At 42.1% G+C, this 16,043-nt stretch overlaps 1 protein-coding gene across 2 annotated transcripts in view; it reads right to left on the bottom strand.

Annotated features, from left to right (window-relative positions):
• Positions 1–11,409: 11,409 nt before the first annotated feature.
• BEND4 (BEN domain containing 4) overlaps positions 11,410–16,043 on the bottom strand; it is a 35,829-nt gene continuing 31,195 nt past the window's right edge. For both annotated transcript variants that reach the window (XM_037897866.2, XM_037897867.2), the window contains exon 5: positions 11,410–15,334. In XM_037897866.2, the coding sequence (XP_037753794.1) occupies positions 15,117–15,334 (218 nt within the window). In that variant the 3' untranslated portion in view covers positions 11,410–15,116. The remainder of the gene's footprint in view (positions 15,335–16,043) is intronic.

The following is a 16,043-nucleotide window of genomic DNA, read 5'->3' as shown; positions in this document are numbered from 1 at the left end:
AGGAGGTCAGACTAGATGATCATAATGGTCCCTTCTGACCTTAGTATCTATGAATCCAATGGGAAGCAAATCTAAGAGGAAAAACAATAGAAGACAGTTGGCAGTTTGAGAGAGACATTATTAAGGGCACAAGAGCAAACTATCCCACTGCATAGGAAAGATAGGACATATGGCAAGAGACCTCCCTGGCTTAACCAGGAGATCTTCAATGACCTACAACTCAAAAAAGAATCCTACAAAAAGTAGAAACTAGGTCAAATTACAAAGGATGAATATAAACAAATAACATAAGTATGTAGGAACAAAATTAGGCCAAGGCACAAAACGAGATCAAACTAGCTAGAGACATAAAGGGTAACAAGAAAATATTCTAAAAATATATTTGAAGCAAGAGGAAGACTAAGGACAGAGTAGGCCCGTTACTCAATGAGGGGAGGAAAAAAATAGAAAATGTGGAAATGGTAGAGGTGCTTAATGACATCTTTGTTTGTTCTTTCATCAAGAAGTTTGGTGGTGTTTGGACATTGTGACAAAGCTCTGTCCTTGCCTCCGTGCATCCTGCATTTCCTGGCAGATTTCACTAGCCTCAGAGGCTCAGTGTGACCCTCCACATAACCCTTCTCTCACTAGGGACAAGGGTCACAATCTACTGAGCCATTTTCATCATAAGCCAGCAAGGGAGGTGAGGAGAAGTTATCCTTCCTTGCACAGTCTCTGTTGTCTCCCAGTCTCAGTGATTAATCAGGGGCAAAGGCAGGGGGAAGCCCATGCCCACCCTCTACTCCAGGCTCCAGCCCAGGGACCCTAATAGTATCAGCTATGGTAGCTGACCTTTTAGAAACATGACCTGTACAATTCCCTGGGCTACTTCCCCCACAGCAGCCCTCACTTCCTCAAGCTCCACTTCACCCTTACCTCAGGGCCTCCTTCCTTGTGCGTGATACTGTGTGTACTACTCAGTCTCTCCAACAGCACAACTTCCTCCCACAGCTCCTGACATGCACACCCACCTGACTAACTGGGAAGCTTTTAACTAGTTTCAGCCAGCCCCTGATTGGCTTCAGGTGTCCCAATCAACCTAGCATTCTCCCTACCTTCTGGAAAGTTCTTAATTGGCCCCAGGTGTCTTAATTGACCTGGAGCAGCTGCCATTTCACTTATCCTGGTACCAGGGATTTGTTTAGCTTGGAGCTAATATATCTATCTCCCACAACTTTTCTATGTCTAACATGGTGAATACCAGTGAAAATGAGGTAGGCTCAAAGGTTAAAATAGGGAAAGAACAAGTTAAAAATTAGTTAGACAAGTTAGATGTCTTCAAATCACCAGGGCCTGATGAAATGCATCCTAGAATACTCAAGGTGCTGACTGAGGAGATATCTGAGCCATTAACGATTATGTTTGAAAAGTCATGGAAGATGGGAGAGATTCCAGAAGACTGGAAAAGGGAAAATATAGTGCCAATCTATAAAAGGGGAAACAAGGACAACCTGGGGAATTACAGACCAGTCAGTTTAACTTCTGTACCTGGAAAGATAATGGAGCAAATAATTAAGCAATCAGTTTGCAAACTTCTAGAAGATAATAAGGTGATAAGTAACAGTCAGCATGGATTTGTCAAGAACAAATCCTGTCAAACCAACCTGACAGCTTTCATTGACAAAGTTACAAGCCTTGTGGATAGGGGTGTGTGAAGCTGTATGGAATCTGGGTGACACTTGAGGATATTATAAATATCAATATTGTACAATTGTAATGTTATGCCAGATAGGCCATGTAAGGTATCTGCAAAAATGTTATAATTTGCCAGATGTGATAATCTCATTTATGTGTTTGTATCACTTTTGTATTATGAGTTATAGCTATGTATGCATGTCTGTATTTCAAACTGGTGCTATGCTCCTGGGTGACACCCCAAGGCAGTTTGGCATCAGCACTGCCTAGCCTGCTTGATGGCCCATTAAGGACCATCAGCTATACAACTGACCAATTAAGACCACCTTCTGACTCAGCAAGGCAGGCAGGGGCATGCCTATGACAAAACTCTAAGGCTTTCAATCCAAGCACAGGCCGCATGGCCAAAGAAGATGTAGCTGCCTTCTTATAGTCCATTTTGTCTTCAATCCTGCTTCTTACCTCTGGAGGAACTTTGCTACAATTTGAAGCTCTGAACAAAGGACTGAATGACCCATCCAAGCTGTGGATGTATTCCAGAGGGATTAGACAAATACCTATCAGGAATGGTCTAATAATACTTAGTCCTGTCACGAGTGCGGGGGACTGTACTAGATGATCTCTTGAGGTCCCTTCCAGTCCCATGATTCTCTGATTCTATCAGAATTTCAGTTGGGGAAGTTAAAAGAACCCTTGTTTTAATTAAGTGTACTTATAAATTGCTATTCTGGAAAAAATAAGCAATTTATTTAATTTAGAAATGTATTGCTTTAAACATCCTGCCATCAACTACATAGTACTAACTTCATGCAGATGTCTGAGATCATTCCGACAGAAACAGCACCCAAAGAAGTCCATTTGGGTTTTTTTATTAGAGCCCTGGGGAGAGAGGAGAACAGAAGCATGTATGAAGTGACGTGTCTGCTGGTTCTGCAGTATGTGCACGCTTGTAATATAAATAGGAGAGAGTGCTCATTCCGCAAAATCGGGACGGATTCTTTTTATTTAAATTTTTTTGCCTCTGTCTTGGAAATATTTTTTTTCTAAGTGGGGAGAAGTAAATAGCTTAATCAGGGGCTTTGAGTGCTTTGCTTTTTATAGGGTCTTTTGTGCAAGGAAAAGATGCCGCTTAATGGCACTGATGGTGATGTGACTGCTTTTGAAGGCTGAATTTTCTTACTGTTTTTTATAATGCTTATAATAAAAGAGGCTCATTTTTTCCCCCAAATACTTTTTTTCCTCCTCCTTCAGGTAGACCTTAGATATTGTCTTCTGGGAGTCCTTTTTATGTTGAAATTAAATTGTGGATATTATCTATTATTTTTCTATTAGTGTCATTTTAATACAACCTAATGCACAAACCTTCTATCTAGGTACTTACCTGGTGCCCATCACGGTAGTATCGGAGAATTTCCAGTATTTACAAATAGAAATAACACTTTTGCTCCCTACTTTTGATCCCAGCCTGTAAGATAAATACATGGTTTGTGTGGGGCAGGAGGAGAGAGAAGAAATTATTGAGGGAAAGCTAAATTGAATGGAAGTAGATGCAAAGTTCATTTCTTCAGGTTCCATACCATCTCCTTCACTGAGGTACCAGCATGCCTTCTTCAAGTGCATTAAGCAATGTGACTAGCGGTAACACACGTGGATCTGAATGCAGTGAGGCCTATGGTCATTCTTATTTCTTGCATGAGTGAATTCTATAGTTCAGGTCCAGCTCCTATGAAAGTTCTGTCTCCTGCACTTGCAAGCCTCCCCGTGTTGTTCAATGGTTCTGTTGCTCCAGTGGGATGCAACTGTTGCAGGAGGACATTTGCAGAGGGACTGGTGGTCTCTTGAACACAGAGGGCCAGTTCTATGGAAAGTTATTTTAGGGCACTGAATTTTAACTCAAGGGGGAGCCAGTGCAGAGAGCAGAGCACTGAGGTGATGTGTTCACAAGGACCTGTGGTGCTAAACAGAGAGGCTGTTGCATTTTGTAGCAGTTGGCGCTTTATTGGGATTTGTTGCTTCATTTCTAAGTCCAAGTTGTAATAACCAAGCCTGGGGGTCATAAATGCATGGATCACCATGACATCTGTGCCTGATAGGATGGGAGTGACATTTTCCAAGCAGTTACAGATGGAAGTGGGCATCTTTTGATGCCAGGTCTACTTGGGCATCCAATGGCATTGAGGAATCCAAAGGGAGGCTGTAGACTGACCTAACAATCTGAGGGCAGATGCTCTTGATAATGGGGGGAGGTTATAGAGGAGGCAAATTCTTCAAAGTGTGTTCCCTCTTCCTGCCTATGTCCCCTTAGCCTTGCTCAAATTCAGCTTTGGCCGGCTGCTGATTTTGGCTATGCATTGGGAGAGCTGGAAGATATATGGATGATGTCTGCATAGTGCTGGCACTACAGCCTGTGTTCTCTCACCACCCTTCCTTGTGACTTCATGTAGATGTTGGATACTATGGGGCTATTGTTTTTTGCTATCTTGTCAATCTTTAATGGCACTCATTAGTTGTCAGCATTCTGATTCTGCTAGTGATCCCATCCTTTAGAGCACTGGATGAATTATACCACGTGTTGTGACAGGCGAGTGTAGGATCCAGGGATCTTGAAAGGTGTGTTGTGGGGGTATTGATCATGTTTTGAATAGACAAGTAAATGAGTTTCTGATTTTCTTGGGGCATCCCTACAGAGACAGTTAAAGTAGCCTGGCTGACTTATTATTTCATTTCCATACTTTAAAAGGTTTGGGATTCTTGTAAATTTAAAATTGATTTGAAGTGCCTGGATTTCTTTCTCTCCTTCTCGTTCTGTTGCCCGAGTACCCCAAATAAGAATTTAGAGCCAATTTGTGCTATGTGGTGTATAAACAAGTAACACAAATTAGTTGCTGCCTCCAAGAGCTCACAGTCTACATGATAGGCACAATATAATGGATGAATAAACGGACAAATTGGGGTGAGCTGTAAAGAGATGAAGGGATTGTCAGATAAGGAAATAGGTAACAGTAGGGACAGGTAAGAGTAGAGGCCCAGTTGTCTCTGTAGTGATTGCCAGCCTAAATAATGCCAGCCAGTGGTGATTTGTAGATCTCCCAGCAAAGGTAGGTTTTAAGGAGAGATTCTTTCAAAGCATAGGGGGCAGAATGGAGAAAAGGTTCTTGAAATTTGCCCTACACTGTACTCTAAAGGCTTTTGTGTGAGAATATCTAATGTGTGCTGCTCAGCACCCAGAGCGGGACCGAGCTTAAATGTTTCCATTTTAGGGCTTGTCTACACTACAAAATTAAGTCAACTTTACCTAATTCAACCTCAAACCTCTGAATTAATTAAGTCGATTGTGCATGGCCACACCATGCTCATTGTCTTGATGGAGTGCGTTCTCACTAGCAGTGCCTGCATCGATGCACAAAGCAGTGCATCGTGGGTAGCTGTCCCAAATTGCAACTTGCAGCAGTGTGTTTTGGGAAGTTTGTGCGATGCTTCGTGAGACCAAAACATTGTCGCAGGGGAGAATGGGAATATTGCATCGGCATCCCATGATGCACTGTGCTCCCTCCCTCATATCAATGGCAAACAACCCAGTGGTTTTCATGCTTCTGATCAGTGAAAGTCTGCTGAAAGTCACGCTGAAGGACACATTTCCAGCTGTCAGTCATGGAAAAAAAATAAAGGAGTCATTGTACATGAATAAAGTGTTTCTATAAAAAAAACCAAGCCCCTTATTACACTAGGTGCAAGCCATAACATGATCAGAATCTGTAACTGTTCCCTGCTCTGTTTCACTGCTCCCTCTCCCCCGCCTCCCCCCCCCCCGTCCCGAGTCATGGGTGACTGCACTTTTAATTAAGTTTATGGAAGGCTCACATCAGGAGCAGAGGTGGGCCTTCCCCATAGCATTACGGGAAGCTGTTTACAAACAGGGCAGTGGAGAACGTTTTCACTCCCAAACTGCGGAATCTCTCATGGTGCCCCAGTCCCCTATCAGCCACTTAAACTACTTGCCAACAGTAAAGGCACATTAGCGGCCGCATGGTTTGGTGATCTGGAATGTGGGGTGGGTCTACATGCTATTTTTTTCTTGTAAGAGCACTTTTAATGAGAACTTCCCCCTTTCCCCCTAGGTGACCCTATTTGATATCAGTCTCCTGAGGGTAACAGAGGCAGAAAGGAAGGAGATGCTGCAAGCATCTGGGTATAGACCTGGTCCTTATGTTGCTATGCTGTGTACCGCAATGATACAGCAGAATTAATTCAGGAGTTGTGTGGGAAAGTGTCCTACCATGGTGGAAGAAATAAGACTGCCCTGCCCAGAAACCTTCTGCAAAGGATTGCAGAGTAACTCCATGAAAGTTGGCTAGTGCCATCCATGGAGGATTCCCGGGCTCTCCCAGTCCACATAAACAGTCTTTTCAGGGGGCCACCCTCTGTGTAGCTGGAGTGGCCTCTTGTAAGCAGAAAACCTTGCTTTTTCTTCGCAGTAAACATGCAATATCACCGAATATGTGTGCCCACTAAAGTTTAACTAGACTGTGACTGTAATTGTATACTCACCAGAGGTGCCTTCCCCAGCGTCACAGTCGGCCACTGTGTTGTCCTGCGACCCACAGTGCTCTAGGGTTAAAAATATTTCTGGGCTCTCGGGGAGAATGGATCCACCATTCTCCTCCTCCTTCTCCTCTTCCTCATCCACCATATCGTCGACCTTGTTGTCCCTAGACTGAAACACCTGTGAGGTGTCCACGTTGCTGGTGGGGGTGCTGGTAGGGTCACCCCCAAGAATTGCATGCAGCTCGTTGTAGACCCAGCATGTGTGGGGTTCAGCACCAGAATGACTGTTCACCTCCCTTGCCTTCTGATACACTTGGCAAAGTTTTTATTTTCACACAGCACTGCTGGGTCCCTCGTGTAGCCCTTCTCCCCCATTCCACCAGTGATCTTTGCATAGATGTCAGCGTTTCTTCTGCTGGATCGGAGCTCTGCCTGCACAAACTCTTCTCCCCACAAAGCGGTTAGGTCCACCACCTCCTGTGCAGACCAGGCTGGAGCGCGTTTGGGGCATGTAACTCCATGATCAGCTGTGCTCAAGCTGGCATGCTCCGAATGCTGGTCAAACAGGAAATGGGAAATCAAAATTCCTGGGCCTTTAACAGGGAAGGGGCTGTTTCCTTTCTACCCGGTGGCAGTCCAGCAGAGTTGAGAATGATCTCCAGAGAGGTCACAGATGAGTGTTGTGGGACACCACCTGGAGGCTAATTAATTCGAATTACACAACGCTGCGTCTGCACTACCTTGCAGTCGACTCATGAAAATTGAATTAAGCAGTACGCCTCTCGCAGAGGTGGATTACAGAAGTTGACATTAGAGGTGACTTAGGTTGGCGTAAAGGGTCCGGTAGTGTAGACTCATACATTAACAGGTCGACTTAAGGCAGCTTCCTTCAACCTAACTTTTTAGTGTAGGCCAGGCCTTAGATGGAGCTATGATAGGGCATTGTGATATGTCTGGGTACCACTGAGAGTCCGTTCAGGGAGGAAGGCATTGCAATGTATTCTAATACTGGGAAACAGAAATTCCTCTTATCTAATGGCATGTGCAGTTTCTCTGTAGACATGAACTCTCTTCACTTCCCCTCCACTGGAAAATTTTAAACATGAGTCATCACATTTTCATGTAGGCACTCATAGAAATTTTATCCAACCTCTAACTTCAAAAATAAGGACTATGGCTAGAGAGAGGAAAGGGGGTATGTACATAAAAGAAGTGGGATAAAAATTACACTTACATGTTTTACCAAGGGCCAGTGATAAATCTGCATGTTTGTTCAGTTCTCAGATACTCAATCTCCTGCTTCACACAGTATCTTTTGACCATATCAGTCATTTCAAAACCACTACCGTGTGAATGCATTTTTAGACGTGTCTGCCCATTTAAAGTCCCAAGGGGCAAAAGGAAGCAGTTTTCACTTCTGGCTAACAAAGGTTAGGCAAGTGGGGGAGTCTATGACCAATGGGCTTAGATTGCCTCATTTAACAGTTAACTCATTCCCCATTTGTGTTTTTTTTTCTACCTCCTCTGTTTCATTATAAGCTAAATTGTCTGCTCTTTGGGGCGTGGACTGTCTTTCCAATAGGTGTTTGTATGGTGCCTGCTACAATAAGGCCTTAGGCGCTAGCATAGTACAAATAATATCCATCTGCCGAAAATAGAAGGATTTGTGATTCAGTCCATATTTTGTTCTTTCTAGATAACAGCTCAAACGTTTAGATGAAGACAAGTAAAACAATGCCTGTGTACCAATGCAGGGAGTACGGGGAACAAGAAGGATGAACTGGAAGTCATGGTACATGAAGAAAATTATGACTTAATTGGCATTACAGAGAGTTGGTGGGACAACTCCCATGACTGGAGTACCAGCGCCGAGGGATATAGCTTGTTCCAGAAGGATGGGTATGGGGACAAAGTAGGATGCTCTGCATGGCAAGAATGTATACACCTTCTCCGAAGTTCCAAGAGGCCATGAGCAGCAGACCTCCTGTGAGTCTCTGGGTGAGGATAATAAGGGAACAGAATAGTAGCGATGTTAGGGTGGAGGTCTATTATAGCCCACCCAATCAAGAAGAGGAAGTGGATGAGGCATGCTACAAACAGGTAACAATATTAGCTAACACAACCAAGCTAAAAGAACAGGAGTGCTTGTGGCACCTTAGAGACTAACCAATTTATTTGAACATAAGCTTTCGTGAGCTACAGCTCACTTCATCGGATGCATTATTAATGGGGGATTTTAACTTCCCTGATATCTGTTGGAAGACTATTACAGACTGCCTAGGGAGGTCGTAGAAGCTCCTTTGCTGGAGGTTTAAAAAAGGAGGCTGGATAGCTATCTGTGTTTGATGGTTTAGACTCAACAAATTCTGCCTCTTGGCTGGGGGTTAGACTAGATGATCCTTGCAGTCCCTTCTAACTCTATGGTTCTATGATTTAGGGACTAAGGTCTTGGCTTGGATACCAGCAGCAGAGTCTCATCAGCATAAAGCAGAAATGTATGTTTCTGCTTTCCCCCTTCAATTCTGTGGATGTTGTAATGGCCTCATGTTACTGCAGCAAATGGTTTCACAGCTATATAAAGTAATCACACATACACACACGCAAAAAAAAAACTATGTTAAAAGAAAATTATTAAGGGTGCAAAGTCAAAGTCCAGCACTCACAATTAGGAAATGTCAGGCTTAAGGTTACCTAACTTGTGAGTCCTTGACTTTACAACGTTGATAATGTTAACAGTTTTTTGATGTGTAGAAAAAGCAAAGTGAAGGCAGAAATTCCCTTATGTGCATCATATTGACACCCACATGCGTCATCAGCAGGGCTGGAACCTTTAGCTCTGCTGCACAGACTCTTTCACTTGAGCCAACGGAGTAACTCACAGCAGTAGTAGGTTGCCATCCTCTGTGGACCAGCACTAGGGGCAGATGAGACACACTTTAGCAGTGGGTTGTACAGATATTTGCTGAAAGCAGAGGGGGAATGGTGAGACTCTGGAATCTTGGATTCCATTCCACGCTCTGGAGGGGAATGTGATCTAATGGGAGCAGACTTTTCTGCTGGTTTTCCCTAAGCCTGTTCTTCCTTCTCCCCCATCACCTCCAACCTATCACTGCCCTCGTTCTGTCTCTTCCTCAGTCCTGGCTCCTGGACCAATCCCAGGCTCCTTGCCTGTCTGGTCCCAGGCTGCTGCTGTTCTCTTCCAAGTCCCAATCTCTTTGTTTAGCCAGTCCTAGTCTCCCCCTCTTAGCTCTTTATCTGAGTCCCAGCCTCCCATCCCATGCCCAGTTTCTCTTCCTCCCCACACAAAGTCCATCTCCTTGCCCAACTGCCCAGCCAATCCAAGTGACCTCCTCACAGTTCCTCATCTGATCTCTCTCTCTCTCTCATTGTCCCCCTTACTGGCTCCCTGTCCTTGGCTCCCTCTCTGGGCTCCTTGGCCTCTCTATCCTACCCCAATCCCATCTCTGGCTCCCTGTTCCAGACTCTCTGCCCAGCCAGTCCTACTTATTCCCCTGCCCCCCAGTTCCTTCTCAGTTGTCTTCCACCTCTCCCTCACGGATTCCTAGCCCCAGGCTTGTCTACACAGCGTGGCAATGGGCACTAGAGGGGTATGATTTCTAAAGCACACCAATGTGTTTCACACTAACTGGCTCATGTCAACTCTGCTAGCGCACGCCAAAAATTCCCCAGTGTGCATCAGTGTAGTGTGGTCTCCTTGTCCACCAGTTCCAGTCTGTGGCACAAAGCTCCTCATCCAATCTGTTTCCTCCCCGGCCAAATAGCTTCCAGTCCCATTTTCTCTCCCCCGCCCACAGTCCCACTCTTACCAGACTGCTTGTCCCAATCTACTCTTTTCTCTCTCCTCGTTCAGCTACTGTCCTCCCTGTATTCAACTCACAGGGCTTCCTCCTCCACACACTGCCTGGATGCCAGCAGGGCGTCACTGAGAGCACAGGAAGGACACGCTCCCTGTTGCAGGGGCCAGCCTCACCCCAGCCTCAGCCATCATTCCAGAGAAAATCTTTGAGCCCCTCTAGCTCTGGTATGGAGGGAGCATGCTCCAGTTGCTCTGTGGTAATAGTGCAGGCAGAATCTATGAGCGGATGGCGTATGCCCAATCACTTTATGTGGATGGCACATGCACAGTCCAGTCACCCTTAGGAGCTCTGAAGGGATGGTGCATGCATGTGCAGTCTGGTCAACATTAGGAAATCAGAGAGGCTTGAGCCTGGCAGGGGAGGGCAAAATCTGGAGATTTAGCTGCTACAAATTGAAGATGTCTCTATTGAGCATGTCTGAACTGGCTTATAACTTGGCCAAAAGCCTTATAACTGCCAAATTTGGTCAGACTTTCATGGGAACAGCAAAAAATACATCTCCGATACAAATCCCCCGCCAGATTTCAAGTGCTTGCTCCAAAGCATGGGGGTGCTAGAGCTGTTCAAAGAAAAGGTTGCCAGATTTTTTTTTAACATGGGCAAAATAATGTATTTCCCCTAATGTCATTCTCTGAAATGGCTGAACTGTGTTGGCTGAACATTTCCAAACAAATTCAGCCTGAAGTAGGCACTTGGCATGGAAAATTTCAGCCCATGCTGTTAAAGCTTGGCAAAGTCGTAAGAAACTAAAAATGTGGCACTACAATGGGAAGTTGTTTGGCAATCTTACTCATAAGCCGTGTGCCCAGCCTTGTCTATAATGGCGCAGGTCTCTTCCCCTTCCCCAGTTCAATAGAAGTGTTTGGAGATGTGACCATTTGTTGTCATCAAGACTGTAACTCCCTTACAGAAAATAACTTAGGCTGTGATTTTCAAAGGCACATAAGGAGTGACACACCCAATTTCCACTGAACATAAATGCAATTTGGGCTCCTTCTTTTGAAAATCACAGCCTTAATCAAAGAACCAGTTTGCAGTCAGGTTCTCTCTCTACGTTTTCTTCCAACATACAGCAGTGAATAAATGTAAAATGTTTTATGTCATGGTGAATTTTGGCTTTATATTTTACTTGCCTTTGTACTGTTTTCTTATTTAATTGTATTTATTTGTGCTCCCCCACCATGCTTCAAACTATAAAAACACTTAATCAGAAAGACAGCAACACAGCCCTTCATCTACTAATATATTAATATTTAGACCAAATAGTGAATACAGTTATTTTGACTCAATGACAAGTTCAGAAAACCCAGCAAACCATTAATTGACAAATTTTTATTGTGCATTGTTATGCAACAGAACAAATGAAACTAGAAGTACATAATAATAAAACCAATATTCAAATTAGGGATAACACCTGAAATAGCAAACTCTAGTAACAAATGTTTTTTATAATTAAAAATATTGACTTTAAAAAATTGTCTCACAATTTAAAGTTTTTAAAAGAAATGTGTGTTGCCACATAGAAAACAATTCACACATCCTATAGAAATTGTCACAAAAACTTACTAGTCTATATTACACTATGCACTTTGTTGTACGATATCTGGTATTAGGCTATCCCTAACTTGTATTTACTCTACACAGTACAATCATCAATAGAAAGTATTCATAGAATGAACTACACCTTAACAATAAAAATATTAGGATTAATGGGTTTTTAATCACAGTTTCTCCACAATTATTTGTCATAGAAAATAGAGCAAAGGCAGATTGGCACTAATGGGTATGCAGTACTGCTACACAAAGTTTCAGAGAGGGTAGATACATAAAGGACAGCAAAATTAAAGAATATATTAGACAAAGGATCTATCTTCCAGAACAATTTTAGGACTATTTTCTGAGTGAGGCGACATAACTTCCTTCTGTTCTAATTTTTCCATGTACATATAGCACTGTAAATTAATACAATACTTTTCAAAACACAGTGCTTTAACATGAATATATAGTTGTGCAATGGCTTATATGCTGTTACTTCTGATCCCTAGTGTTCCCCAGAATTTATTCCTAGTTTCTTGCAGATGTGTTCTCAGTAATACACATGGATTTACAATGCAATGAGAATACATGCCTTGGACTGGTTAGAATAAGTAGCTGTGAAAGGTTATAAATGAAGTGAGTTTGGCCAAGGGGACCATAGTTCATCATAAACCCTGGACCGATTTTGTAATCTGAAACTTTAAAAAATAGAACAAACATCTAAATTCTGTCCTCTGCACATCTGTGACTCCCGTTTGCTTCAGTGGTAGGTGCACACATGCAGCTGAGGGCAGAATTTTGGCATATATAGGTCTGATCCTGAAAACTCATTTACATAGATAAATAGTCTTTACATACATAAATAGATCAGGCCACAGTTTGGTTTTTTGCACAACAGCAGAGGGCAGTATTGTGAAGTTATACCAGCATTTTAGGGCAGAAGACTGAATATCCTTTACACTAAAAATAAAGCTAGGCTTACTGGTTGCTTTACCAAAATCCCTACATTATTATTTGAGAGCGGCCTGCTAATGAAGTGATATTTTTCTCTGTTATTCAAAGTGAAATGTTTTCATTTTTAATTTCATACAATTCAACGTTGGAAAGAAGCCATCATAATGTTTACAAAAATACAACATGATACATAATGTCAACAAATTTACAGTACAATGCTGACTCAGGCTGTAAATATTCATTTCCAGTATAATGCTGACATGTTTTACAGTTCTGGTAAGAGACACCACATTAAAGACGTACCTGCGAGACTTGCACTGTCTGACCAACGTACTATTTTCTACTAATTTTTTTTTTTAAAGTATAAGTTCAATAGTGAAAAGCTGCAACAGAATATTTGTACTGTGGAAGGACACGCATGCTGAGCTTCTTCCAAAGGAGACCATCTTGTGCCATTGATCTATCAGCAGAACCTTCTCTTGACTAGAGTAAGGGATTCTGTTTAAAAACCGATGGCATGGTTACACCAAATGCAATTAAATTACTACTTAGTTTTTAGAAATTAAATTTGTTATTCTAAGTCAAATGAAGATTTAAAAAACCCTTTAAAAACATTAGAAAAAATAAAATTAAGAGGTATTGGATGTTGATGGCCTAAAGCCTATATTGTATTAGACTGTATCTACAAAGGTATGTACAGAAGACTGTTTCCTGAAACACCATCCAGGTACAGCCTGTTAGTAGCTTCAAGGACAGCATGATCTTGCTCTATAGATGCACTGTGCTGATGATGTGCTTCTTCTGACTGACTGACAGGAGGGGCACTACATACAGCAGAAACCATTCACAATGGCAGACAAAGAGGAGACAGATAAGAGGAGGAAATTATTGCATGGGGAATTAGTATTTGAGTGGGTGCCTCACTACTTCACCCTTGGTCCAGCAGGAGTTATATAGGAGCACCTTGGATCAGAGAGACCCCTGGTGGCTGTTATGGAGAGTGTTGCGTCTAGCTTTCCCCATCCAGTAGTCACCCGTATGGTGGGGAGAAGTGAAGAAATTAGTTGGTAGATCCTCTATAGGCCCACACCCCCTGGTGAGGGATGGGGTGGAAAATATTTAGGAAAACAGGCAAAGATGAGGTAGAGATAAAGACAATCAGAGATGGAGAAGATTCATCCACGTAGAAAGAGTTCAATACGTCTGTCAAACAGGAAGTGCTGTCTCAGGAAAAAGCTGATTCAAGAATCCAGGAATGATGGGGAAGGCCTGACTCACCTAAAGCAGGAGGACTTAAAAATGCTGAAAATGAGAGGGGAGGGTGTTGTTTCTTTGGCGTTAAATGTTTCTAGAGTGCATCAGTTTTTCAAAACTTTCCTACAGTGACAATGTACCCTAATCCTGCTACTGAAAATCTCCAGTAAATTGAGTTTTTTACCTTGGCATCTGCTTCCAATATTGTGTTCCATTGTGAATCAGCTTCATTTCTAGCACAAATATCTGTTTACAACTCTCAATCAGTTCTGGAGCCCACGCTTAAGTGCCCAATTGCCAAAAGGATAAATTGGACTTTTATTATAGAATCCCTCCCTCCATGCACCATTGAGTATCTGAGTATTAGGACCAGCTCATTCCTTGAAACAGATCAGGCAATGAGCATAAAACACAAACAATAGCACAAACAAATGCAAATGTAAACCTTTAAAGCCATAAAATACTGCAGCAAAATAAACTCTCCTGAAATGGAAATTCATGGTATAGCAAACTCATTTTTCGGAAAACTGCAGTGATTAGCTCAATACTTGAGATAAACATAGTATCTATCACTTATACACAGAAATTTTTAATGGTTTAGAAAAACCTGTTACTATTTTGATACCTCCTAACTTAAGGATTCTGTTGCCAATGAGCACTGCCATTTTAGCACGGAAGTTTAATTTCCTGGTATTGCTGGATAAAGGAAGTACTGTTCAGGACTTGAGTACATAACATGAAATGGAATATTCCACATTTTAAGGTAACTTTTATAATTTTTCTATACTACTTTCTAGTAAAAAATAGAAGACTACTTCCTTTGTCACAAGCCTCTGGGTTTGATTCTAAATCCCTTACTCAGGCAAAACTAATAGTAGTCAGGAATTTTGCCAGAGTTCAGTTCTGCCCAGGAATTCAGAACTGGACCCAGTATCAGCCAGCAGACAAGACAGTGACTTTTTGTTTCTTTAGTCATTTGATACCTTCTTAAAAAATTAACTTTTCTTTAGAACTAGATGAATGGAATTGCAGTTTTCCTTTGAAGGTTCTATGAAAGGCTTGCAGTTTATACACACCAAGGAATCCCATAGGCAGGCCTTGAAATGAATCATTCTCTGTTAAGTGGAGCACTAGGACAGGCTGGAAAACCTGGAATGTTTGCAGTATGAGTTCAAACATGCTTTGGATTCTTAAATGACTTCAAGGAAAGTATTTCTAGTAAAGTATCTTCTAATTAACTGGTTGCTATTGTAGTATGGATTTCCTTCATTGACATCAATCTCCAGAGCCATCTTGGATACCCCTATTGAAGATTTCTTCTTGTGAGCCTTGATGGTCTATCCCTTCATAATATGAGTTACCATTATGAAGGAAAGTCCCCACTGCACGTCCTTGACGAGCATGTCCTACTGCATCACTGAAAACTTTGTTTATCTGTTCTTCAGATGGCATCCACCAATCAGGGTTGGAAGTACAATGCATCCTAATGAACTCTGTGGAAAACAGACAGTGATAAGAAACAGCTTATCTTTGTAGCATACATTGTTATTGCCCAACTAGCAAGCGCTTTAGCAAGTAATAAATAGAGCATTATTATGATGACTTAAACAGGAATAAAACCTTACAGGAAATGCCATGATAATGCCAATTGAACCTATTTTATTTCTAGGCACACTTATTTCACCATATGCAATTGTGTGTGTGTGTGGGTGTAGTTACAGAGCAATTTCTGCTTGCTGAAATAAAACAATAAATTTCATAGATTTTTATGATATTGAACGTGCAATGCATGTAAAGGTTGGTATGAAATAGGAAATGCATTTTATCTGAAACCTGTAATCCTTATACATTTCAATTTTATCGTGCTTACATTCATGAGTCTTTATGGTCTTCCTCTGCTTCCTAGTTTAATATATGCAGATTTCAGCAATTTATAACTTAATGTTTCAAACACTATTTCAGATTGGTATCCTTTTTCCTTTTTGGGCTGTCTTAATTTTAAGTTCTAAACTTATGTTGTGTGTTTCTGGATATGGTGTCGGTGTTCTAGAGACTATACTGGCCATTGAAATAGCTAAATGAGACAGCAGGGACTAACTTGCCCTTTCACAGCCTAGCACTGGGTTTATCCATGCATGAGAAACCAAGTTGTGCCATGTTTAAGCTGGCTATTTAAATGGGTAATGCTTATGTCGAATGGCT

This window comes from Chelonia mydas, chromosome 4, assembly GCF_015237465.2.
Source record: "Chelonia mydas isolate rCheMyd1 chromosome 4, rCheMyd1.pri.v2, whole genome shotgun sequence".
In the NCBI taxonomy this organism is placed as follows: Eukaryota; Metazoa; Chordata; order Testudines; family Cheloniidae; genus Chelonia; species Chelonia mydas.
The sequence above is the reverse complement of the archived record's forward strand: the minus strand, read 5'-3'. Positions and strand labels throughout refer to the sequence as shown.